Below are 27,699 nucleotides of genomic sequence, written 5' to 3'. Positions count from 1 at the left end.
CAGAGGAGTGCTAGCAGTCCCACAGCAGGCACAGTCTGCACCACAAAGAACTTGCAATCCAGTTTTGCCAATCACCACTGAGGCACAAAAGGGAACCTTTAGTGTGATTACTCACAGTGTTCTTTAACAGCTAGGTATGATTTTAGCACCAAAATAATTTGCTCCAAACTGTTAGTTACTTGAAATGTGTTGTGCAAGGTAATCCTCAGTTTTAAACAACATTCAAGGAAAAACCACATACAGTAATCTCATTTAGCAAGTGCGACTGTCAAATTATCTGTTTTACAGTAAGTGCAATGAAAAGTACCTCTAAAAGGTTCCACACAGACTTTAAATATTGTGTCATCAGACAGAAAAAAACATTTTATTTCACAGTAACTAAACAAGAGTCTTGTTGGAGGATGACTGAATTTCATTCTAAACTCAAGGAGGTGCTTCAATCTGAATAAACCCCAGAGGAGTATAGGTTTAAAAAGGAAACATATATACAAATCAATAATATTTTCCATTATTGGACTGGCTGTTTATATAAGAAACTGTCTTGCTGATAGAGATAAAGCCTAATCTACTAATTTGAAAGATAGAAACTTGGCTTTCTTGTACTTCTAATTCCTTCCCTCTAATCTTTATAAGCATGCAGTTTGCCTTGGTAAGAAAAAAATCCATGTAAGGAAGCTGTATTTCACTCGATTTGCACTAATGGTCATTTCAGTGCAAGTGGCAGACAGCTCAGCAGTTCACTGGAGTGCACAGCAGGCCTTGAGGAGGGACATGTAGAGCCTCTCCTGCAAAACTTCCCTGTACAACTTTGCTGACAATTCAAAGGTTAAACAGACACCATCTCTGCCTGCCTGGGTGGTCTAATTCAGAAGCTGAAAACAGCTGTGATGAACAGATACCTCTTGAGACCAGTTTTTAATCCAAAAAAAGCTCATGGCATACATCAGGATGGAGGGAGACTCCAAAATCCTAAAGGTTTAAGAAACATTTTTAGTTTAAGTTTTAGGAATCATATAGAGACTAAACACTTGAGTAGCACATACCATGTTTAGTATCACACACTTGGGCCTTCTAAACACCACATACTAGCAGCAATATGAAGCCCTTAAAGCCTGCATTGCACATGCACTGTGTACATATGTCCTCTCTGTAACACAAATATATACTCGATCAGACACCCAGACAAAACTTCCCTTGAATTTCCTTTCTAACATAATTTGGGTCAACTTTAACATTAAATTGCTTTAATGTAACACACAGCCACACTTTGGTACCTCCTGGGTTCTGAAACTGACAGGAAAATGCTAAGGTGTTAGACTGAAAGATTTCACTAGAGGAGAGCATGGTACCAGCTCTTGGAAGGTGGGGTACCAAAAAGTTTCTGGGTGACTGTTTGGTTGGTGGTGTTGATATATAAAATCCTGGATATTTCAGTTCAACTTCACTGCAGCTTTCAGAAGGTAAAAAAATTATTAAGACAAATAAAGCACAGTTGCCTTCTCCCCCTCCTCACAGTTACCTGCCAAGTATGCTCTAAGGGAATACCAACCTCACACTCACATGTGAATGTTTGTATTTTTGTGTGTTTTTCAATATTTTATGAAGAAAATCAGTAATCAATTAGGACTACACTGCACATAATCACTAGTGGAGGTAATTTTGACCATACTTTTATTTATTCGTTACCTGCTTTACTTGTGAAAATCTGAAGGTTCAAAGATTTAGATGCAACATCTTGATCTTGACAGTAATCATATCCAAAATTCACAAGTCTATGAGCAAATAAAGATCACTAAGTAAATCACTTCATCCACAGAGATTTGTCACAACAAAAAGATGACCAGAACAGTCATATGTAACCAAAATACACTAATTAAATGACAATCAAATGTTCTGTAATGCAAGCTAAATTAGGCTTTAACCAATTTGCTCAATGCTGTTAGAATCAAGAATCACAAGACTGCACACTGTTATCCAACAATTTTGAACATGCCTGACAACTTCATATCCACCTACTGCATTGTCCAACCATTCCCGTACTTTGAAGAGAAAGCAAGTTCTCATGACATACTGGAAATCCAAACACTTGTGACACCTAATAACTCAAAGGTTTTGCAGACTAGCTCCACAGCCCATCTGTAAAGCTACATTTTCATCTGCAATAGGGACACTACTTTCAATGGAAATACTTGAAGAGCACAAAATCACACTCACATGCAACTTGACATGACATTTTCAGCCTCACGCTGCCTGTGCTTTAATTGTTTTACATATCTTTAAATCTACAAGACCTATTTTCACACTGCAAAACATGCAGCAGAAGTCTGTAGTCAGTCTGCTATGCTTTTTTTGTTGCTGGGTGGTTTTTCTGTTTGGTTGTACTTTTTTTCCAGAAAGCATTTTGATCCTGTAGGGATTATCCCTTTGGTTCTCTGCAGTAATTTTGAAAAAAATAAAATAAAGTAAAACACAGCATTGAAGCTCTTACAAGAGCTGTGTTCTTTCAGCACCAACTGTAAGAGGACACAGTGCCCTTTTGTAGGATAACCTGCACATGCAGGAGAACCACGCTGGGCCTTATGCACAGCCCTGAGACATTTTGAGAGCCACAGCTTGGGCAGGGTGCAACTCAACTACCTTCAGCTACTGACACCTGGCCTAGTAGCTCTGGCCTCCCTTTTTATTCACAAAAATAAATGGGCCCTTTTGGAATGTAAAGATAGATGAGGATTATGACACAGTTAAACCATCCTGACTAGTTTTTTTCCCTCAGTTAAAAGGGAGCCCTCAGGAGACAAGCTCAGATGCAGTCATGTGCACGGCAGACACAGAATCAGACAAATCTTCATCTTTGAAATTGCAGGCTGCTGGAAAGAGCATGCTGGAGGAGAACAGACTACAGGCAGTGTCTTCACAGGCTATAAAAAGGTGCCACTGGTTTGCTTAATTGCCCAATAAAACTTGCAACAGCAATTACAAATGCAGAGCTTCCCTTGACAGGTATTTTGACATCACCATTACAACATGCCCAAGGTTAAAGCAAATTAATTTAAATAGGTTCAGCATTCCCAGAAGGTTTAACCTATAGCTAGCTCTTCAGACAAATATTTTTTTTAAAATGGCACTAAGAAGCAGTCAAGGATTAAATTACTTTTTACAGTTGACCCTGATGAGAATAAGAACTGGAGGTCTGGACAGTTTTCATGTTATTCTCATGTTCCAGTACCATGTAGGCAACTGCAAACAAAGATATTGTAGTTTGGATGAATTTTGCTTGGGTTTGTAAAATGTTACCATGTATATTAAAAGGAAAGCAAATCAAAACATTAAAAAACCAAACAACTTACTTTAATTGTGTGTCATTTACAGCAATATCCAGGTGTGATTCTAGCTGTTAAACAAAAAAGAAAACAAATCTGTTCTTTACAGAGGTCAATATACTATGCTTAGCATTTCAGACCAGTAAAATGTGTTATAGTCACATTTCACCAGGTTCAACATTTTAACAAGTTTATTTATCCTCCTCTAATCCTTACAGGCACTTCAAAAAAACCCATAAAACAGATTCTTTTTTAAAAAGAGAAAGTAAGTTGCTGCAGTGCAGCAATTTTCAGCCACTGGGACAAAGGTCTAGTAACAATTGCATGATGTAATTTTTATGTTCTGTTTTTTGTATTTTGGCTGTAACAAACATTCCTATCTCACTTAAAACTGACACAAAACCAGTACATGGTTTCTTTGTCTAGTGCACTTAAAAAGCCTGCTTTTCCCATAACTGAGTATAAGGTCAGTATAGTGTCATGAATGTCACTTACTGCCTTCTAGGTAAAAAAAAATGTAATTCCACTAAGTGTAATTCCATTATTGTGGCAAAATCTGAATCTGACTGAATATATTCTTGACAAGAAAATAATGCAAAAAAGCCCCAGAAACAAATGGAAAACCAAACTCCAGTTTTCCTCTGAAAAAGTTTCAACAATGAAAAAGACAAACAGATCTTGTACTAGTACCTGGAAAACATAATTCCATCCCACTAAAAACCATTACATAATAAAATATTCATAACTTACTATTGAGTTAAAATTTTCATCAGGATAAAACTGGACACACCTTAAAGTACTCTTTGATTCCTGGAATTTAAAAGGATGTGCTTTGTAAGTAAGAAAGCATTTTATATAGACTGAGAAGTGATTGGATACTCAGCACCATTCTTCACACGCAACCTGCATTGCTAACAGACACGCAGAAGTTAGGGGACAAAAGAATTTAAAAACCACATATAACCCCTCACAATAGCACTATGACATGTTTCCTTCCTGTCCCAGATCATTATCTGCCAATCATATATAATTGCGTGGGCTCTCACTGAAGAACAGCAATACACATCTCACACATTTTAGAAAGTTAAAAAAATGTTTTCCATATCTACCTATATGGCAAAAAGAATTGCATCTTACATTGGTCAGTTCAAACAAAAACATAAATAGATTTTTCCATCACAGTTATAACTTCCTGTTATTTCCTAACATTCACTCTTTTTGTGGCTAAGAAGAGTAAAGAAAATCCTTTTTTATTTACAGAGAATGCATCAAGTGCAAATAGTCCCTCAGACAAAATAAAAAACCTAAACCCTAAGAGTTTCAGAGCTTCTTGCCAGGAACCTGTCCTCATTTGGTCTCTCAGTAACTGCACACAAAATAGTTTCTAGATGTGAATTCTCTAGAAGAGAAGCATTATACCCACAACAGCTTTGGATAGATTTAGATACTTGTGAGTAAAAGACCTTTCTAAAGCAAAAAAAATAAAAAAATTTAACAAGCCCACGTTTTTTACAGAAAGCACTAACACCACCAGTCTTCTTGCAATGTACTAAGCACAACAGCAGCTAAGGCAAGTTTGGCTTTTGCTTTAGGTTATTTGAGGCGAGAACAAGATCATCCTAATGAAAACACAAACCCCTACTTGCTACCCCACACACTTAAAATGTCACTGTCACTAGACAGGCAGGAACAGAACTGCAAGAATGACTTTTAGCTCACCTTTGGAACAATGTAGAAGAGTCTTTGCTCCATCATGTCCCACTGTGCCCAAACGAGGTCATCTACAACTTTGGCTCTTGGAAGCTGACCTGACCTTTCAATCACCTACAGGGAAAGAATAATAATGTTAGAAGCCATCAAATAAGCTTTTGGAACAGTTATGCACAGTCTGTGCTTTAAAGAGAAAAGCAGTGAGAGAAGAGGCACAAATGGTAAGCAGCTTGGAAGGAACAGGCTCCTTGACAGCAGCATGAAGTCCACCTTTGTTGTGTGCAAGGTGCTCAGTTTAAAGTGATCAGAAGCACAGTTTTCAGGGTACACCTACTAACAAATCTTTTCAGTCTTCCTTGCTCGCAAGAAATTCACCACTTAAACTGCTCAAAGTGAACAAAGAAGAGCAGAGGCAGCCTTCCTCAGAGAGGAGGGAAATACCACAGTCAGTTCAGAATCAGCTACATTAACTACTGAAGGGAGACGTGTCAGTTCTAAAAGAGATTTATATCCAAAGTCTCATGTGAGAGAGAGGGCTGGAGAAGGGAAAAGGCTAGATCTGTGGAAAACTGTTGGGATCGTATACATGCACACTTAAATGATGTAGGGAAATTTCATGTCAAGAAAACATGTCCTTTGTCAGAAGGACATCAGAACAATCTGTTTTCTGAATATATTTAAGCCTTTACTCCACTAGTGTAGCCTAACATATAAAACCCATCTGCTTGAAGGGTCATGATGAACTGAGAAAACCATGAAAGATTGCAAAGGGACAAAAATCAGGTCCTTAACTTTTCCTTCAAAACCTACATTCACCTCCATAACACAAAGCATTGGCTTTCATGACACAAATATTTACTATATTAGACAAATGCTCATTAACAGTAAGTCTTTCAAGCAGAACATCCACAATTTGTTGATGACAAATTTATGGTAAAACAGAAAAAGAGATGAAGAGAAACAGAGATTGGAACATCCACTGTACTTGGACTGTATCTAAGTTTTACATCTTTTGTTCATTTGGTTTTTTTAAGTGAATCCTCTACTGGGTTCACACAGACTCACAACAGACAAGGTTAGGAAGGCAACTCTGAAAATACTTTAAATGGTTGCAAATATTTAAAATGGTTTTTAAATTAATAAACACTATGTTTACTCCCGACTTCTAATACACAGAAGCATTCGGCAACACATAACAAACCCAGTAAAATAAATAATTTTCCTCATAGATTACAAGGTGTAAAGTTTTCCAATCAGTTTTGTGGTCACCTGCATAAGTTGCCATATTAATCAATGCTTTCTTTAATAAACTTTGTGTTGCCCAAGTATAAAACTAAAAAAAACTTTCAAAACTTTCAGCTAAATTAATTAAAGTAAAAAACCTCCAACCCAAAGATTTTTCAGTCTTACCATTTTGTGTTCTTCTTCTGCAACAACATGAATGTCAAATTGTTCGATATCTTTAAAATATTAAAAAAAATCATTAAAACCAAACATTTTTAAATGCTTTTATACAGCTTATTAAACAATCTCACCTCTTAGAATTCTGTAAGAACACTTTAGGGCCAGGAAAGTTCAACTCAGTGTAAGGGGAAATCTATGACATATGAGCACAGGTGCTTACACAGAGACATGGAGTCTCTTCCTTTCCTGAGCTCAGTGGCCTCAGCCATAGACCTCGAGGACTCTGTTCCCTGCCCACATCAGCACAGCACAAGCCCGAAGAGCAATGACGGGAATGTGACCAACTAAGCCAAGGAGCGCCCCTGGAAATAAAGAGTCTGAGGATCTGCATGCCCATGTCCCTGACCTGTTTCACTTCCTAACATGAACATCCCTCACAGCCCTTTCCCACACAAAACTGCTGAAGGCTATCCACAGCTGGCCTGCAGGAGAAGTGCAACATTCACTCAGCAGATGTTGTGTTTCTGATTTAGCTCTGTCTGCCTAAGTTCACCTAATCAAGGCTGGTCTAGCTCAGGGAAGATGGGCCGCTCCAAGGGGATGGGAAAAGAGATCTCACTCCATAAGAAGGAAAAACCCAGTCTTGTCCATCTTTATCCATTCCCTGCCATTAGATTAGGGTGAACATGCAATGTTAGCTGAAACCAAGGAACTATTGCTCTATTCTTGCCCCACTTCCCACATTAAATGACATCTTTCTGTCAACTGATTTGCTCTGAATTTATGTAGGCATCCATAAAGAGTCTATTTTAGCTTTTTTAGAAATAAAAATAACAGATGAATGCAAGAGCTAAGGAACTTATTGTAGACAAAGATGGCCATTCTGTTAACATTGAAAAAATCTGGTAAATGATACAGTTTTTGAAAGACTTGGAATACCTAGAATAACTCACACCCTTCTTTTTCCTGTTTTTTTCCCCAATAAGAGTCTACCAAAAATACAACCTATAACAATCACCTTGAAGTAAAAGAATGACAATGTACTTTGAAAATATTAACTCACATTTATCTTCTGAAACTAGCAAGAGACGACTTTCTCTAGAAGCATTTCTGCCTTCAACTGGATAAAGAAACTATACAGAAAATTTCACAAAAGTAAGTAAAAAAATTAGTTTAGAACATTTATCTAAAATGTTTTTGGTTTTTTTAAGCTGGATATTTATGTATTTTAAAATTAAATCAGACACACTAATGATATTTAATTAACAAAAATAGCTATTATTACATACTAATAGTCACCAATCACTATAATTGCAAACTTTGGAAGACTGAGGAGAAATGAAAAAGCGACCCTCATGTTGGAGAAATATTCTATACCAAACATTTCATGAAGTTTCATTTTTTATTTCTCTGAAGAAACAGGAGTACATTATCTCTGTAACAGTTGCAAGATAACAGATATTTCTGCACTAAACCATGTTTTCTCTCTAGCATAGCAGATTAAGGCTTATCTTTAGATTAGCTGAATACTTTACCTGTACTCGAACACAGCTATCCACAGCCTTTAGGACTCTCACATTATTAATGGGCTGAATTTCGATTAGCAGGGTTAAATACTTGGATACTGCAATGAGAACATGCTTTAGATAACATTCTTTTATGTACACAAGTTTGTTTTCTGAACAGAAATTACATGACAAAGAAAGCAAAAAGGTACACTATTTCAAACAGTATTAAAAAATCCACTTGCAGTACCTGACTGTAGGAGCTGACTTGTTCTTTCTTCCTCTGTATATTGACAGAAGCTGACTGCTGTGGGGGAACAAAACACCAACACAACCACAGTGAGTGTGCATATTTGACATTAATCTTATCAAACATCCTTGAAGAATGAGCATCACAATTCTTTTACCAAAAACATACATGATACAGGAACATCAGTAGCTCTTCTGGATGTAGTAGGGATGCACAAATGGAAGAAGAGGAAGTGAACTAAGGGTCAGTGTGTCTTAGACGTTTTAAATAAAAAAGCAATATTGTCACAGCTGTGCCCTTATGTTGTTAACTACATTATCTGATGATGGACCCTCTGAAATTTATAAACTGCTGTGGGCAACACATAGGTCAAAATAGATTTAAGTAATTCTAAACTCAAATGTATCATCTTACTAAACTAAACCTTTACCAAGAAAATTTAATGATAAAGCATATATTTACCCAATAAGGTCCTTTCATTGTTGATTGAACAGCTGATTATGTGCAGACTCTTCTCAAACATATAGAGGTGCTACAGAGAAACACAGTAATGTTAATAACTGTGCTTTTTCAAACTCCATAAAGGAAACACCTAATTACTTCTCCCTAGGAAAACACTGCTGTTCCACAGGTTTCATCTTTAAGCCATATCTTTTCATGCACAGAAGAACCACATTTCAAGCTTCAGTTGTAACAGTTCTCCTTTTCCTCATGTTTGTTTTTTACTGGTTCTTTTGAGCTCTACGTTGCCACTAGAGCACCATAGCAGACTTTAATGTAAATACAAAATTTCACTCATTTCATACTATTATGGGGACACCTTAAAAATCCTGTTATCATGATTTTAGTTACCGAATTGCAGTATGTTCAGTTTTAGAATAAAATAATCTCTTAAAATGGTATCATCAAACAGACCAACAATGCACATATAAAGAAAACACCTAACATTTACTTCTTGGCACACATGTGCAATGTGAAGGAGCGGAAAGGACTTGTTGTTTAAAAGGTTGTTTAGACATAAAGATTGCAAACACGATGCTTTACAACTCTCAAGCCTTTCAGATGTTCTGCAATGTGGTGCATTTTAATACTACTGAGAATCTTTCCAATACCTTCTCCAGTATCTTTTCTGTTTCCAACAAGAATACACTCTTTAAGGACATAGCATACTGTGTTGCAAAGCATCATAATCTGAAACACAACAGCACACTCGTCACCAGAGAGAAACCTGGTATTGTTCTCACCTCGTTTCGTTTAGTCTGAAGATCATACAATCCAATGTGAGTGTTTTTCTGATTTCCCTATGGACGTAAACAAATTAGCACTAGCAATATAAATGTACACAAAACGAAACACTGCCCTTTTTTTCCCAACCTCTCGGTTCTCCCTGCCCCTTGACACACATCCTCACACACTTCCCTGTTCTATATATAAACAGGCAGTTAATTATCTAATTCCAAGAAAGCAAATTCTAATTCCAACAGAACAAAGATTTATTTTTTCCTTTTAGAACTAACACATGGGATAAAGCTGAAATGTGGCCAATCCACAGCCCACAAGCCATTGCATAAACCAAATGCCTCCCTCTCACTTTGCTTCTGAACTGGTTTTAGTTACAGGCAATAGGGCCAGGAAGGAAGATACCTGCACAAAAATCAATGCTCTGCCCCCAGGAGATTTAAGACTTGTATTCCAAACCTCACCAACTTGGTGGGTCATTGCTTCAAAGGGGAGCACAGAAACATCAAACATCAGCAAAAATCAGCTCCCAGTGATCCAGAAAAAGGATTTCAGGTCTGCCTTAGGAAGTGATTGTTTGAAGGCTAAGTATTTTATAAGCTCACTATTAGCTTTCTGACTTTGAAGAGTAACAATATATATATATATATTCTAGCCTATTGATAGTTAATATACAATGATTTTGTTTGGGGCACTTACGAATGTTTGGGACTACAAATTAAAACTTGACTACTTCTTAATTTTTATCATGCCTTAAATTTTCCAAATATATTTAAAAAGAAAATTTTGCTTTGCAGCATATACTGGATAGCAAATCAAACTGATGTGTATTAATGTACCCTGGGTATAGGCACTAACTTGCTAAACTACTGAAATTAAATCCAGCCACACAGGCTTCTACTTCCACAGTGAGCTTCATTGTTTTTAACAACTGCTTAGGGGGAGAGGGAAGAGATCTGTGGTTATTTACAAATTTATGGCATCTTGCTTTGTGAAGTTGAAACAAAAGCCTGAGTATTCGCTTCCTAAGGGGTCTATTTCTGAGTGTCTCATTATTGTTGTGGCAATGACAAAAGTCTTTGACTTCTGATTTAAACAAGGAAAACAAAATGTCTTTATATTAAGACACATGCTCCAGGCCTCCTAATTTAAGATTAAGCAAGTGCTTTCACAAGTAACTATTTTTTTCAAGTGTGTCTGAAACGTTAACACCATCTTACTTAGATACTAAAAAATACACTTTACAAGACTGGTAACAGAACTACTTCAATGCCCACGACCATGCACAAAATAGGACACTTGTTTTCACGTGCACTCTGAAGATTCTTGCATTACCTTGAAAATAGAATTCACTTCTGTAAAAAATATCTTCCTTTACACTAATTATCAATGTCACAAAATACAGACACTGTCAAAACCACAGTACAACATAATACTTTAAAATAAGCTTGAAAATAAAACTCAGTGTCCACCTTCCCCTGGTTTCACACGGAATACACTTGACTGTCTTTCACTTAGAAGACAAAGGTTGTTTTCTATTTGTATCTACTGGGAAACAAGCCAGGCCAGCTCAGTCTAGTTTACATCCTCCACAGCATACACCCCCTCCCAAAGAACAGGCTACAAGTGGCCAGCTCCATAAGCTCCACCAACTGTTTTGACCAGATCCCTACAGACTACAGCAGGAGCTCAGACACCCAGCATGCAGGCAGACACCTAAACTGAGATGTGTGAACCTTGAACTACAACTTATTCCTTGTGCCAGCTGCAAGAGCCTGAAGAGCACACAAGGCAGTTAGACTGCCAGAGGCCCAAAAAAGCTTAGTGTGACATTCCACAGGTGCTAGAAAGGAGCAACACCACACACACAGAGCACCAGATCTCCTCCTGAGCTACGTGGTTACTTGCATTAAATCTTCTAGAGTCTTAAGCAATGAAAAAGCCCCAAAATTTGACACACTCTTTAGAACTGTTTTTATGGTTACTGTTGTCTTGTACAGACTCCCCTCCCTAAGCTTGTACTAAAGGAAACATCCACCCACAGCTAAAGCATATTAAAGTTAAAGCCTTGATAAAGGCCTCACCTCTTCCCTTAACCCTAAGGAAGCAGGAGAGTTTAAGCATTGTTGAGCCAGAGGGGAAGGAAAGGAACCCCTACTCTACTGGAGTTCATCTCATATCTGTACTCCTCAAGAACCAAGATCCTTCAGGGTCCAGCTGGACCTACAGACTCCTCTGAGCTGCACAGTCAAGAAACACAGCTTGTCTCATCGAAGAAACAATGAGAAGAAGACAAAGTTTCACTTTCTGAAACCATTAGAAAACCCACTTGGAAGTAAAACTAGAAGCATAGACCATGGAGAGCAGAATCCTATGTTAAGAAGCCAGCTCTAGATACTTCAAGACATTGAATAAATGTGTTACTTGCAATAAAGTGTTATGGATGAACCTTAAAGAAAGGTATACACAGAAATAGTATTAGATAAATGGTATCTTAAGACATTTTAGTAGGGGAAAACATTTAACTAAAGCACTGCACATGAATTTAATAGCTAGGCTTCACTACGAAATTGAGGGTGAAATTATGTGCTGCTTATGAAGTGTTTTAAAGAAATTCATGGGGACATTCTGGGCCAGCAAAAAATCAAAGGCAAAAGCCCTATGGACTTAATCAGGTGAGTACTTTATTCTCCATTTCACCATTCTTAACCTTTTTCTGAAGTAGAGATGGGTTTTTTCCCACTGCCCATCCCCACCCCCCCGAGGCTGTAATCAGTCATGTTCCCTGTTCTAACACTTACTTTAAAAAAAATATTAAACTACAATAACTTAAATAGATTAATATACAGTATTATTCTCAACTATATTCTCAACTATATTTTTATTAAATTCCAAAGATGGACTTACCTTCCAGGTATAAATAATTTTTCCATTTCTTTCAACATTTACAACATAGAGTGCTGATGAATTCTCAGAAGTGTCTGAAATAAGAAGTACAAAAAGGCACAGGATTTTCATTTCAGCTGGTTCATCCTATAATTTATGCACACTTTAAGCAATATGCTAAATACATTTTTACTTGTAAATACTTATTTGCATATGCCAAAATTACTCCCTTCTGGAAAAAGACAGTACGTCTAACACCATGATTTAAATCTGATAAACTTCAACACAGATAGTTAAGGGACTTCAAAACATGCAAGAAAAAAGTTATTTTTGTAAATTCCTACCTCCTCATTATAATTATGATTCTAATGACCACTACCTTGAGTTACGAAAATGGAATGTGCTTTTTCAAATAATAAAAGAACAAAACAAAATTACTCCCTTGCATTTATTCACCATACACAACATGACGTTCAAAGAGTTAAGCCATACTCCAGCCCTCTGGACACTACAGGAAGAGAGAACTATCCTGAGGAAAACATCATTTGCTCACACCTGCCCCTTCAGCATCTCAAAGGAAAGCCTGAAAATAAACAACATCTTCAGACATTAGTTCTACAACACCAACGTCACCACTCCTGTGTCATTCTTAGCCCCTCCTTCTCCACCTCCAAAAAGAAATAAATAAAGAAAAAAACCCGCCAAAATCCATAGAACTAAAAGACTAAATACCGTATAGAGAGATATGCAACCTACCTACAAGTAACAGGGAATTAACAATGCAGGACACAAAATTATATGGGATGTGAATGAAAGAGTATGGCTAAAATGGAAACAAACGAGCAGGAGGCTAAGATGGACACAGAAAGAGAAGGGCATATCTAGACAAAGAAGTACAAATTAAAAAGAAAACCAGAAAAAAAGGATAAAATATTGTACTCAAAGTGAGAAAAAATGCATGCTTTTCTGATGCTGCTTTTAAGTTTTCTAATCACTACAGCCATCAAAAATGTGTTTATCTCTGATGGGATTTTTACTAGAAGTGGAAATTTTTCCCTTGGTAAGGTTGAACCTGTATGATTGGTCTCAATTTTACAATAAAGGCGGCCTGCAGTTCAGTAAGCATCAGCATAAAGAACTCTCCACAACCCTCTGCAAGCATTTAGTCAAGTGTGACACTGTTTACTTGGCAGTTATCACAAAGTGTTGATAGAAGGAAGACACTTAGTGCAACTTAGTTTAACAAGCCTGATACTATAAACTGCTTTGTACAGCTTGCAGTGATAAGAAAAAAAAACCCTGTTTTCAAGTATAATCAGAAGAAAGTAGATTTTTCCATTTTATTATGGAAAGACAATGAAAACCCTTCCTATACACTGAGCAACACATCACTTTCTATTGGTTTCAGATCAGTCGAAGTACACTACAATACCGCTACATTACAGCTAGATGGTGACAACTGGGAGAGTCTAAGGTAACAATGTAGTCTCTTTTTCTTTTTAATCTCAAGTTTCCTGGAACTTAACAACACCTCAAACTTTCAAGACGAGTAATACAGTCTCCAGATTTTCTCATGCAATACTTCCTTAGCATAGAATTTTGGTAGAGAAGAAGGTCCATGAGCAGTCTCCATGTTAATGAATTTACCTATCACCTGACACAGACATCTTAAAGGTGCTAAAAAGTTCTTTGTCAGAAGAGAGTTTCTCTTCTGAAGAGAACAGTCAGTGGGAACATGGAGGCAAAGAAGTGTCAATGGTCTCTGCCCTTGGAAACTCCTGCAGTAAAACCCTGCACGTAAAATTACTTCTTCGTCCTGCCCACAGCTGAGACCAGCAGATGAAGGGCTGCAAAAGAACCAACCCAGCCTGCCGGCCCAGCACGTAGCTTTTACCAACATAATCAGGAGAATGCAGAGTTTGATTTCCTGAAGGCCATTACATTCAGCTCATAACAAATTAAGTAGAATAAAGAGAGCAAGACTGGTTCACTTTGCTTGCCGCTCCCTTCCTATCATCATAGCTACTCCCAGCTCTCACACAATTAGCAGTTCTCACATGCTACCAAGTGCTTTCAAGTCCTTAGGAAAGAAAATAATAAATATGAATAAGTAACACCTGAAAACACTGACACAAAAGTACCATGACTCCTAAAAATTACTTGCTTTCTGTGATGGGATATTTCTTTGCTATTCAAATTAACCTTTTCAAATCCCTACCTCCCACCTTCACATTCCTAATACGACAGGACTCCACGAGGGGGAAGAAGCCACTATACACAGATAAGTTAAAATGCAGTACAACAGTGCTAGTATTTGATCAGATGCACCCAACTAGACTCTTATGATTCTGCATTACCAGGGACATTACTGAATGAAGACTCTATTACATTTTAAAAGACCTAATAACATTTTCTCCTTCCCAAACACAAGTCAGTGCCATTTTGAGACCCTTATGCCATTAACATTTAGATTATCTTTGAATTAATCACTGATGAATTGATGAATTCATAGATTATGCATGGAGAAGTTCAGAATTTTACCTCAGATCCCTTCAGCATACCTTTCAATAATTGTTCAGTAAATGTAGAAAATGTGAAGTACTTTTTAGCAGATTTTTAAAATGATGGCTTGGTAAATAATTCTCTTATTCTCCAAGCTGATACTTTCTGTATCCTTTGTCACCAAACAAAATCTTATGAGCCTATTTCGTAACAGCCCCTCAATGCGGGAAGTTAAGTATTTTAAGTAAAAGCGACCGAAAGCGTTTCAAGTTCATCACACTTGCATATCGATAGTATTTCTACTGAAGCAATAACTATTATAGTAATATTATTTTATTAGAATAAGGTTTCCATCAGATTCTGAAAAGCAGAACTAAGCCAGTTGCTCTGCAGATGAATAACAAGCAAAAAGCCCCAGTGCCAAGAATACGGGAGGTCACTTTTTTCCAACCACTACCCCGAGCGCTCGCTGTGCCGGCGATCGCACGGCGCTGCGACAGCTGACGCTGCATCTAATTTTAAACTACCACTCGTTCACCAGACACACCAAAGTGTTCAGGCTGTGGGGTTTTTCCTCCCAGAAAGGGGAGTAGCGTGGGAGAGGGAGTCATGCTAACACTTTTCTTTTCTTTCTTTCTTTTTTTTTTTTTTTTAATTTTGGCGTGGGGGAGCGATGGGGGGGGGGGGGGGGGGGGGAAGGGAAGAGGGAAGAAAAAAAGAGAAAGCCCCAAACAGAAGAAGCAGGAAGAAGAAACAAGCCGTGGACTGTAGCAGATGTGTGGAAGTGTTTTCGGCATGTCAGAAGTTCCTCGAGGACAGCAAAGTTGCCCGCCTCAAGTCCCCCGGCACCCGAGGGTCGCTCCCCTCGAGCCGCTGCCCAGAGGGGCCCAGGGGCGGCTCCCCCGCCGCCATCGCCCGGCCCCGCGGCCGGAGCTCCCGCTGGGGATCCGCACCCGGGGGCCTCGCCGCAGCCGGCGGGCACGGAGGCGGCCGGAGAGAGGGAGGGACGGCCGGCCGGAGGGATGGGGCTCTCCTCGGCCTCCCGGAGCGTTACCTAGAGCCGCGGCGCAGCCCCGCTCCGCCAGCCAGGGCAGCACGTCCCTCCGCAGCTCGAACTCGGGCACCAGGCGCAGCAGCATAGCCCCGGCCCGGCCCGGCGCCGCTCCGGCTCGGCTGCCCTCAGCCCGCCCCTGGCGGGGGGCAGCCCTCGGGTGTTCCGGCGGCTCCCGGCCCGCTCCCGCCGCCGCCGGCCCTTCCGCTTCCTACCGGGCACGGCCGCGGCGGCGCAGCGCCTCCGAGTCTCCCGCGGCCGGCCGCCTCCGTGCTGCTGCCGCCCCGCCGGACTCCGGGGCTCCCGTTTTCCCCATGGAGTGAGCGCCTAGGCCGCCTGAAAGTATCACAGAATCCCAAAATATTCTGAGTTGGAAGGGATCCACAAACATCAAAGGAGCTGGATCATCAAAGTCCAGCTCCTGGCTCTGAGCAGGTCAGCCTCAAGAGTCACACCATGTGCCTGAGAGCGTTGTGCAAACGCTTCTTGGTGCTGACCACTTCCTTGGAGAGCCTGTTCCAGTATTTATCCATCCTCTGTGTGAAGAACCTTTATCTAAAACCCATCCTATACCTCCCCTGGCACAGCTCCAGGCCATTCCCTCCTGTCTCTGGTCACCTGAGAGAAGAAGGGGCAATCCTTTCAGAAGCTTCACCACAGAGTGACTCCAAGTGCCTCAGACACTGCCTGTCAGTGAGGCCTGTAGCTGAGCTTCAGTCACCTGGTGCTCACAAACCAGGAGGCCCTGCTTGTGATCCCCAGGAAGCATTAGATGTTCTCCAGAACTTCAAATAGCATCCCTGTTTTCTGAGACTGTGCGCTCTGAAATTGCTTGTTGAAAAAATGGAGCCTCTTTAAACTGCTGGCAAAGCTTGGGATGTCCTCTCGGACTAGGCCTGGTCTTTTCATGCTTTTCATCTGCAGAGGAGGTAAAAGTTTGTGTCATCTTAGTGGGGGTTGTGGTTTGTTTGCTTGGGGTTATTTTAGCTGAAAATATTGAAAATATTTTAGTTGAAAATATTTGTAGCACTGACAAGGTGCTATCTACGGCCTGCCTAATTACCATGTCCCTTCTGAAATGCACTGGCTGATATCAGCCAGCTAAAGATGGCATAGAAGGGAAGAGAGGCTGTGAGGGCACACACAAAGCTCAATGTACCCAAATACAGAACATCTTGAGCCTGTTCTCAGAGCTAATCCCTGTACCAAGTTTTTCCCCATCATTGCTAAGATCTGGAGCTATAAAAAGGGCCAGACCAGAATCAGGTATGTCTGCAAAGTGTGGAGGAATGGCAGGTTGATAATCATCATGCAAAGCAAACATGCTCTTCTCTCAATCTCCATATTGCTAACTTTTACAATTCTACTACAAGTTTTGTATTCAGCATTTTTACTAAAGCTCCTTAGATCAAGTGGTTGTGCAAGAATTTAATCTTATATTTTCACTGTTGTAAAATAAAGCTTGAAAATGTGACTAGAGTATTTATTTCAGACATGAAAGTAGAAAACAGACAGGAGGTCTCAAATGGATGCATTTTTTGAGAGAAAAGATGGGGCTAATTCATAAGAATGACACAACTGGAAATGACACAACTGGAGAGGCAAGCAAGGGAGGCAAACAAAGCCAATAAAATGACTGATTCTGTAAGAATGTGCAAAAGAGGAGATCTTCACATGGAGGAAGTCTCCTGTACCCAGCTCTAGAGTTCATGCTTAATATGTAAAACTCTGTATTCCTTGAGCCATCAGTCTGGCTGTGCACATCAGAGGCCATATCTACAGGCCCAGAGCTCCAGGCTGAATTCCTAGAAGTACGACACATTCCCCAGAAACCACATACCTGACTCATTCAGACTTCTTCAAGTAATAATTCAGTATAGTGTATCAGGCCACCTTAAACCTGATACATAAAATTAAACAGTTGATGCAAAAGCCATAGGCATCTAAAAAATCCCTTCAGCAGTCTTTGAATTAAGACAGAGCCTAATGTATGTTTGATAGTATCTCCCAACTTTGCTAGATGGAGAAGGAAGCTCTTAGTTTAAAGAAACAACCCAATTTCTTATCTCTGTCAGGGGAAATTAATGTTATAACCCGTTTGTCACTTTTGTTTGCATCATGAAACCAAATTGTGAATTTTGCTCTCAATTTATACTCAGTTTCCTTTTCTGATTATCTTACCTTATTTTGGTTTTTAGTTCCAGTCTGAAGCTGTGCAGGCACAGGAGCTGATCCCAATGGAGCAACTTCCAGGGGTGGGATGTGAAACTAAAGCTCCCATTAAAAAAAAAAAAAAAAGAAAAAAAAAAAGAAAAATTAAATTTCTCTATTTTCTTTTTAATCAGAAATCTGTTCCCACCTTAGTAACAGGAGGATCTCCCTCAAACTTCCATCTGGATTGAGTCTTGACCACAGGGAAATCTTTAGAGAGCAGTAATGGCCCTACTGATTGCATTGTAACCATCATCAGCATTATTTTACTGCTAATAACAATTTTTCTGCTAACTGTGTGTGTGCCTATAATCCCTTTTCACACAGTTCATATGGCAAGAATTACAAAATTATACCATGACAGAAGTGTGGGTCTGATGAGGCATTGCCCCCTGACAGGGCAGTGATGGATGTAAGGCACCTTTCAGCTCACAACAGAACAAAGCTTTGTTCATGGTCAAAAACATACAGATCCATAAACTATCAATGTGTTCCACATTGGGAAATTATATATAAGATGTCTTATGAAGGATGAATATCTGAAATAATTATTTAAGCACATGACAGCCTGACAAACAGTTCCTGACTTTTTTGGGAAGTACTGCTTACTGAGGGCAACCTCTTTTCCCGCCATTCCAGTAACAGAGGGTTTATTGTCATCATGTCTAGACAGTTGTTTCCTTGAATGTTTTCATCCAGTCAAACACAAAAAATATACATAAATTTTTTTCCTGAAGTTGGTGCTTAATATGTTTACTAAATCCTCTTGGCAACACAAATAAGATGCAAATTGAAACCAATATTTTGGTAGTAAAGTGGGCGATTCGGAGGTAGTAGAATAAAATACCTTTTTTTCAGTGTGTGAGATTACCTTTTTTTTGTCTCTTTAATCACTGAATATCAACATAGATCGGAGTAATTTCACTGAAATCAGTCAGCATCTGTTATGGAAGCTTCACGGAGGTGCTTTTGTATGCTTTGTTTAATAATTCATCATAGGAGATAGTCTTTCAACTGCTAATGAAAAAAAATCATCTTGCTATTTGTGCTTATGTTGTATTGTACCGCACCTTCTTTTAAATGGCTTCATTGAAGTCAGTAACATGCTCAAGCCAGTAACATGAGTGAATGGGGCTCCAGAAACAGTTAAGGTATTCCTCCAAGTGAGGGAGGGGAAGAGAATGGGACTTAGGGAAGTCTCTGACTGTCATCCAAGTGGCCTTTTTGTTTCCGCTGCTTCTCCCCCCATGGCCCAGGCTCTGAGGCTCCTTTGTTCTTTCCAGAGACTAACCCCTGCTAGTGCTGATGAAAGCCCTGTGAGCACACACTGTCTCAACAGCTGTTGGAGGAGCTCTTGGCTCTATGTTTATTCTTCCAGCTCCAGGCTGACTGGGATTCCTCAGTAGGGTTTAGAAACTTGGTCTTTTTTTCTTCGTGATCTTTCTGTTTTGACTTCATTTTGAATTGCAAGAGGACAGTGTCAATACTTTGCAGAAGAGTTGCAACTCTCTTGGGAATCGAAATAATAATGCATATATCAGCAGATCAGTTCCAATTTCTTTCACTTTTTAGATGTTTTTCCATTATAATTTTTATTGTAAAATGAAAGAAATGTTTAGCACAAATGCATTCCTTCAAAATGTAAGGTTGCAGCACAGTAGAATGCAGACTATAGACAGGTACAGCACAGGATGAACTTATAATCTGACTTTTATCTCACTGAGCTTCAGGTGCTTTGAAAATAGGGTTCCAGTGTGAGGTTTTTTGTCTAGGTTCCTTCTAGTTAATGAGGATATATAAGAACTCCAGAGAGTAACTGATACCACCTGGTTTTAGCAGTTAATTTAAGGTGCATTTTACCTGAGTGTGGATGCTGCTCTTGTCCCCTCCCTTCTGCTCTCATGCTTATTGGGAATGTGCAGCTGAGGGCCTGGAGGAAAGTGGCACTGTCCCTTGTCGTGTCTGCCTCCAATTAGATCATATCCAACATAATATGGAAGGGGGCCCTGAGGGTGTGGTTTGATGAGCAGCTGATCTAACAGCTCATGACTGTTGAAAAGATGGACCCAGACTTCATTCGCTTCTTGTTTTCTTCTCCTTTCCTCATCCCCAGGTCACTCAGCCTCTTTCTTCATTTGCCAGCTCTGTTGTCCATCTAACACGTCTGTGATCCAGCTGTACTGGCTAACACACTAAAATCTATTTACTTTTTTTAATGTTTTAGTTTTCTACCAGCTTATGAAGATGTCTCCAGTCACAGAAGGCTTTCACAAGTCCACAGCCATTGCAAAGGGAAGTGGTGGTTGTGCGGCCCTGGCAGCAGAGAGGGGAAGAGAATAGATCTCCCTTGTACTGGTGGCAGTGAAGTGTTAGACCCACATGGCTCATTCAGAGCCTTTGTGAAATGCCTTCCTCTGACATTCAAGTTGAAAGAAGCAGTCATTTTTGCTCAGCACTGCTCTAACCCATTGCCCAGCTGCTGCTGGCATAGTTTCCAAACCAGAGAACTGATCCAACTGAAAATTAACCTTCAGGGGAGAAAGAAGGAGGTGGAAGAGAATGGTTTCAGTATATCAGCTATCCGTCAAGGTTACTGAACCCTTATGTCAACAAAAAAGAAGTTACTCTACAGAACTGGGAATAAACCACTCATTCTGGGCAATAAACCTTGGGGAAACTGCTTTTCCTGATGTTGGTGCTCACGTAGGTCAGTGTAAATTTCTGCCAAACTACAGCCTTGGGATGTGGTTAATGGTAGTAGAGGCACCTGCTTCCCTTGACTTACAGTAAAGACAGTCTAGATATGAGCTTTTAGATGATTGAAGTCAGGTGAGTAAAACCTATTTTCAGCCTCCTTGGCCTGCTTTTCTGTTTCCATCAGGATCAATGGAAACCACTGGTTTTTAATACCTTATTTGTATACTCTAACAACCATTTCTTTGATACTGTGCAACACTTTTAATATACTCAAATTATTCTCAAAAAATCTGAATACATTTCCCTGGCACATCCTAAAAATATCTTTTATTTATTATATGTTGGTTCCAAACAAATGTCACATTAATAAGCAGAGAGGCTTGGGTAGGTGTACGTCATCAGTCATGCAGTGGTTTCTTCTTCCAAAATATTTCCAGAATTAGGTCTGACTTCTTTTAACAATGAACTATTTATAGGATTCATAAGGGTCTTATCCTCCAACCCTGACTCAGCCAAAACTCACTACTGACCTTGACCTCCTGTAGTCTATTCTTGTAGCCTTACTCATGTGAGGAGCTTTTATTCACTGACCTGACCTGACTTGGGGAGCATATTCTCATGAGTATGATTTTGCAGGCTTGGTTCCCAGCTCAGTGGGACATGGTAAAATATCACAGAATTAGTTCCTGAGATGCATGTGTTATTTTTGCAATGTTATAAGTAGAAAAATAAGGGGGAAACATGCAGCTAAGTTCTGCATTCAGTACTGCAACAATAAACTGAGTGTTACTACATTAGGTGTGTACAGCTACAAATGAAAGCACGAAATTCTCATTTTGGAAGACAGTAATGTATTTTTAAAATGAAACAGTCACTAAATCTCTCAATCATAAGAATTATTACTAAAAGTAATTGATTTTTTTTCTCAGGAACGTGTAACTTTTTAAGTAGAATATTATTAGTGTTAGGTCCTTACACTAGCACAGTATGACAATGGCAATCTTTTTTCTGAATTTTTGTCTTTTTTCTAAAAACCCTTCTAACTAGTGTTGATTTTCCTAATAATTTTCTGTTTTTCATTATGATACAGGGTGATACATTTTAGAAGCTAATATATTGTCATTAGTGGGTCTGGGTAAAAAGATGTATTGTCTATATTAAAAAGAATTACTCTTAGCAGTCTATTATGTTTCCATTTGTTTAGAATCCCAGACTCATAGCATCACTAAGGTTTAAAAAGACCTCTAAAATCATTGAGTCCAATCACTGTGAATCCACACGATTCATGAATCCAGCACCACTGTGTTCACTTCTAAACCGTATCTTCAGTTTCCAAGCTGAGACTCAGCTTCTGTTCCTCCCAAGGTCAGCCCAAGACACGGTGGGAAGCAGATCATGTCTGCCCTGACTATTCCATTACTGGCAGTTCTGCTACTGGACCCCAACACATTTCTTATTGCCTTGGTCAGTACTTACAAACAGTATCTACAAAGGGATTTACTTTACTTCATTTGTATGAAGGCTCCATGTGGATAAACACTACTCTTAGACCTGGGTGCAGCACTTTTATCCATTGCAGCTCCTTCCTGTAGCTCTCATGTTTAATGCCCATTGACCCTAATGTCCTACAAGCAGCAGTCTTCTTGCCTAGTCATTTCTTTTTTCCTGATGTCTCCAGCCTCCCTCCATTCCCTACATGACAGGCTGCCATAGAAATCAGTGCCAAGTTCCCCACGAGCACATGGTGGCCAGCCTCCTCTTCCATCTTTACCTCTGCACGCTCGTCTGCTTCAACCCCAGCCAGCAAATACAAGCATTGCAATCATCATGTCTGACTTGTTTACCGCCTAGTCTGCCTTGGGCTCTAAACAAAAGAAACCTTTTGCTTTCCTCTTCCTCTTTCTCCCATTTTGGGCCACTGACTCCTCATTCCACTACAGATTGCATCAGTCCAAAACTGGGCTAGATTCTACCTCTTCCCACAGCACTATTAATTGTTCTTGTCACAGTAGGAGTACAGAAACCAAAAAATTTACTTAAAATTGCATATGGATGCATTGTTGGATCTGCAGAAATGGTCAGTTCCAAATGCTTCTGAGAAAGGTGCAAGTACCTCTGTGGTTGTCAAATAACATACTGTGCACCTGCCTTGGATGTTAGGTTTCATTCTGATCTCTGAAAGTTAGAGACTGATTTATCCTCAAAGTGTGACATTTAATATTCCAGGGTAATCAGATTAATTAGAACTATACACACTCTCAAAATGCATAGAAATGTTTAATTCCTTTTTAAGTTTTAGGCTCAATGACCTTTTTTATCCACGGTCTAATTACAGGGTACATGAGAAGTAAGAGAGAAGTAAGAGAATTATTTAAGAAACTGCCATCATTTAATTGCTTTGAAATAATTTCAAACTCCTGCTCTATCTTTCCTACAGCACTTTTTAGTCTTCTGTGCTCTTTCCTAAGTCAATCACAATTAATCTTTTAAATTTTTCTTTGGAGAAGCTGCTCCCCATGCTCTGGATCATTCCTGTAGCTTTTCCTGAACATATTCTGAGGAGGGCCCTTGAAAAACCTTCTCTAAAACCCAGAAGCAATGTACATGCACTTGTTTTTCCATTTTATCAGGACACCCTGGAGTGTGGTTTTCCTTTGCATGGGAAGAGGTGTTTGGCCTATCATGATCATAGTTAGGCCTTTCATAAGTCTGTCATTACAGACTGTCAACCACTTGACCTAAAGATTCTTATCTTATAATTCCTAGAAATCTTTTTGAACCATATTTAGCCATGTTTTTGTGGATCTATATGCATGTTACTGACTTAAAGTACTAGTAGATAGATAGATGATTTGTTTGTGTGTTAGCTCATGAACTTTCTCATTCTTAGAATGTTGGATGTATCCTGCCTGTGTTTTATTTTAAATTTATCAGTTTATAACATCTATGTTATTTCCTCTGTAATCCTTTCGCTGGATTTGGTTTTTTATTACAAGAAAAATATTATTGTAATCGATGTTCTCTGCTGGGGAAAAACAAAAAAGCTAAACAGAGGTGATTATTTGTTTTGCATAAAACTTCAGACTAGCTAAGCCAGTTGGATCAAAGGTCCATCCAAATAGTATCTTGCCTCTGACAGTAACCAATAATAGATGCCAAGAGAAAGCATATATAAAAACATAAAAGGTTTTTTTCCTTCCCTTGCAACTCTTCCAGATTATAAAAATTAAGGAACCAAGACAATCTGGAATATACTAATTTACTTTTTTGGCATCCAAAAAATCATATGATAATTAGTTTAATTATTTAATAAATGGGAAAAAGTACATCTGTCTATTTAATTCTCCTCCCTGATAATTTTGTGTGGTGTATTGCAGTTTCTAAGTTAAGAAAAATAGTGCATGATCATTCTCCACTCGGAATTTTATATACATTTATCACATTTTCTTTATTCCAAGGTAAGGAGTGTGTTTAATATCCCTTCATGTAAAATTTATGCCCTACATCTTATCATTCTTATTCAACGTCTTTGTGTTTTTCTGAGACTTGTGTTTGAAAAGGCATACAGAGGCTTTATTCTTTGTAATTGTTGTTTTTATTTTCTTGGGAGTGCCATTGATCCATAATTTGCATCTTGAATATTGTAATAAAGTTCCCATTAATTTTTCTTGTGTCAATGACTATTTGCTTGTCAAATTCTCATCTAGACCTTCTAATTTCCATTTTATACTTTATTTTCTGTGAGCATCTTTTTGAAGGCATGTAAATGAGTGGTTTGGTTTTCACAGGCACAAAAGCCACCTGATGTTAATTATCAGTTGTAGCTCACACATTGCTTTTAGCTTTGGCCCTTGGGTGGGAAGCAGCTCTCTGGGACAGCAGACTGGTGGGGACAGTTAAATTGCTGTAAAAACAGTCTCTACTTGGCAACATCCTTGAGAAGACTTCAGGAGATCAAGATGAACCCATGAGGTTCAACAAGGCCAAGAACAAGGTCCTCCACCTGGTCTGGGACAATCCCCAGTATCAGTACAGGCTGTTGGATGAAGGCATTGAGAGCAGCCCTGAAGAGAAGGACTTGGGGATGCTGGTGGATGAGAGCTGGACATGGCCTGGCAATGTGCACTCTCTGCCCAGAAAGCCAGTTGTGTCCTGGACTGCATCCCAGTGTAGGCAGCAGGGAGAGGGAGGGGATTCTGCCCCTCTTACTTGTTCTCATGAGACCCCATCTGGAGTTCTGCATCCAGGTCTGGTGTCTTCTGCACAGGAAAGGAACAGATCTGTTGGAGTGATGTCAGAAGAGGGTCACAAAAATGATCCGAGGGCTGGAACATCTCTCTTTATGAGGACAGGCTCAGAGGATTGGAGTTGCCCAGCCTGGAGAAGAGAGGACTCCAGGAAGACCTTTTTGTGGCCTTTCTTTACTTAAAGGTGACTTACATGAAAGATGGAGAATGACTTTTTACTGAGGCCTGTACTTATAGGAGAAAGGCCAGTGGTTTTAAACTGTAAGGGAGTAGATTAGATTACTTATGAGGAGGAAATGTTTTATGATGAGGCGTGGGTCAGACACAAGGAAGAGGTTGCCCAGGTGAAGTTGTGGATACCCCATCCCTGGAAATGTTCAGGTTTGGATGGAACTTCGCACAACCTCCCTGCCCATGGCAGGAAAAGATATCCCTGACCATGGCAGAGGGTTGGACTAGATGATCTTTAAGGTCCCTTCTGATGCACACCATGCTAGGATTGCTTATGTGTTCACTGCCTGCCAAACCCATTTTCTGACCTGCTCCTTGCCCAGTCGGAAGAAAGTGGCCACAGAAAAGAGCAGTGCCTTACAGTTGCAGTAGGTTTTACATGTTCACACATTCCAAGTGGGAACTGTGGGTAAGGAAACATGCAGGGTGGTGCTGGGCACACAAACAGTGGGACTGTGGCTCTTGGTTATGGGAACAAGAAGCTTGCTTAGTTTTCATGCTCTAAATTGCTTAAGGACCTCAAATTAGATACTCTATAATGCTTTGTGGACTGAGAGCCTAATGAGTTTAGCTAATGAGTTGTATGTCCCATATTGTGCAGAGTGAATGTTTATACACAGTTTTGTTTTAAGAACTCCATGAATAATAGCCTTGAGTGGTATTCTCAGGCTGGGAAAAAAATTACATAAAAATGTAAATGCATCTTTAAAAACCAGTTTTAATTACTTAAAAGCTAAGTGCACCAAAAACCTTAATTCTAATTGTCTGATTGTTGTGTGACTTCTCTCTGAAGTGAGGTTACAGTTGTATAGGTACCTTAAGGACACCTTGATATTTTACTGTAAAAATCCTCACTTTTTTTTTTTCTACCACAATCTTACTTTATATTCTACATTTTAATTATGGGTACATAACCTGTATCAATATTAGTTTCTTTTTCTCAAAATCCTGAAATAATGTTTTTCATTTTGAATGTAAAGATCAGCTTCCTAGGTCACTTGAAATATCAGGACAACTCAGATTACCTGATCTAAAGGCAGTGTAGTCAGTTGAAAGTATTACAGCCTGCTGCTACTTTGCTTTTTGTCATTCTTGGAAAGGTTTGAAGTTGGTGAATATATGGAAAGTTAGAAAAAGAGCAATCTTGCTTAAAATCTAGGTGGAGGTAGAAAATTTGCTTCATGAAACAACCTAATGAAGTAATCGTCAGTCACTGAGGAGGGCAGGCAGCATCCTGCAAAGCTGCATTTCCAGCTTACTGCTCAGGCTCAGTTCCTTCCACTGAGAAACTCACTGAGGACACAGGATGAATGCACAACATGCAAATCTAACCAGTTGTGGGTGCTTTTTGTAGTTCTCCCATGACTAAGAAGTTAAAGATCATGAGTAATTTATTTCAGCCTTTTATCTTATGTCTTTTTATCTAAAGATGGGATCCTCAAGATATCACCTCCCCTAAACTGTAGAAAACACAGAGCAGTAATTTGTAATCTCCTCTCAGTTCGTCATTTTCAGTTGTGCCAGTCTGTAATGCCACCACTTCTCCAGCACGTCTGATGGGCTCACCAGGCACGCACAGTACTATTTTCTCTTTCAAAGTACATTCGTTTCAGGGGACTGCAAATGCCCTAAGACCAGCTTTCAATTTGGTCAGGCCTGGAATCCTACTGTAACGATAGTCCTCTCGCCATCCTTTCTGTAGGAGCTGTCACTACCAGGAGAAGCTGAGTGTTCACCAAAAAAACACTTACAATGTATTGTAATTTAAAAATAGTTTAGCTTCTGATTTTGATGATGTGAGTTGTAACATCTGTATTGTCTCACCCTTCACATGAGACTGAAAATAGAATAAAAGACTTTAAAACACCTCTCAGGAGCCCTGCCTCTAAGTCAGAAGAAAGGATAATCCAGTGCTGTTGCTCCTGGAAGACCAGTTTGATCGGAGCAGACTGGTCCTTTCTGGTGAAATGCCATGAATTCACTTCGGAGTCCTGGATACACAAAATTTGAAGAAACTCTGTGACTCTTCCAATCAGTGAAGTACCAGTCATCCCAGTGATTGAAGAGGGTGAGTGTGAGGTGCAAGGCTTGGTCTTCTCCAGTGGGGGATACAGAGTTTCAAAACAAGATGAATGAAAACATCCAAGTCTTTTAGAGAGTTACCTAAAATCCCAAACTTGTGCAACTATTTAGCGAGTGGAGGAAGATGGGCAAGAGTTGTCTGTCCGCCCTCCAGCCCCCAAGGTGCTTTGTAACTACAAATACAAAGTAATATAAAGCAAGGAATGTGTAAAAATATTGAACTCAAAGAGCAAAATGGTTACAGCCACGATCTGGGCCCGCTAGTGAACTAGATCAGACAGCTTAATAGTCTGTGAGGGTGAATTGTGTTCATAAAGTGGGGAAACCTGTGAGGTTTTTTTCTTACAGGTTTGTTGGGATTGGC

The 27,699-nt window shown here is 39.5% G+C and overlaps 1 protein-coding gene across 1 annotated transcript in view; it reads right to left on the bottom strand.

Moving 5' to 3' along the window:
• The window catches only part of GSAP (gamma-secretase activating protein), a 44,625-nt gene extending 28,558 nt beyond the window's left edge, over nt 1-16,067 (bottom strand). Inside the window, exons 1-12 of the mRNA XM_066182823.1 lie at nt 15,871-16,067; nt 12,336-12,409; nt 9,434-9,490; nt 8,652-8,721; nt 8,190-8,246; nt 7,970-8,058; nt 7,498-7,567; nt 6,441-6,490; nt 5,040-5,144; nt 4,071-4,130; nt 3,348-3,391; nt 1,687-1,772 (exon numbers count right to left, since the gene is read on the bottom strand). Of these exons, the coding sequence (XP_066038920.1) occupies nt 1,687-1,772; nt 3,348-3,391; nt 4,071-4,130; nt 5,040-5,144; nt 6,441-6,490; nt 7,498-7,567; nt 7,970-8,058; nt 8,190-8,246; nt 8,652-8,721; nt 9,434-9,490; nt 12,336-12,409; nt 15,871-15,955 (847 nt within the window). The 5' untranslated portion in view covers nt 15,956-16,067. The remainder of the gene's footprint in view (nt 1-1,686; nt 1,773-3,347; nt 3,392-4,070; nt 4,131-5,039; nt 5,145-6,440; nt 6,491-7,497; nt 7,568-7,969; nt 8,059-8,189; nt 8,247-8,651; nt 8,722-9,433; nt 9,491-12,335; nt 12,410-15,870) is intronic.
• Nucleotides 16,068-27,699: the final 11,632 nt, after the last annotated feature.

The sequence above is a fragment of the Chamaea fasciata genome, unplaced genomic scaffold (assembly GCF_029207755.1).
Source record: "Chamaea fasciata isolate MVZ Bird 193981 ecotype frontalis unplaced genomic scaffold, bChaFas1.0.hap1 SCAF_5, whole genome shotgun sequence".
Taxonomy (NCBI): domain Eukaryota; kingdom Metazoa; phylum Chordata; class Aves; order Passeriformes; family Sylviidae; genus Chamaea; species Chamaea fasciata.
The sequence above is the reverse complement of the archived record's forward strand: the minus strand, read 5'-3'. Positions and strand labels throughout refer to the sequence as shown.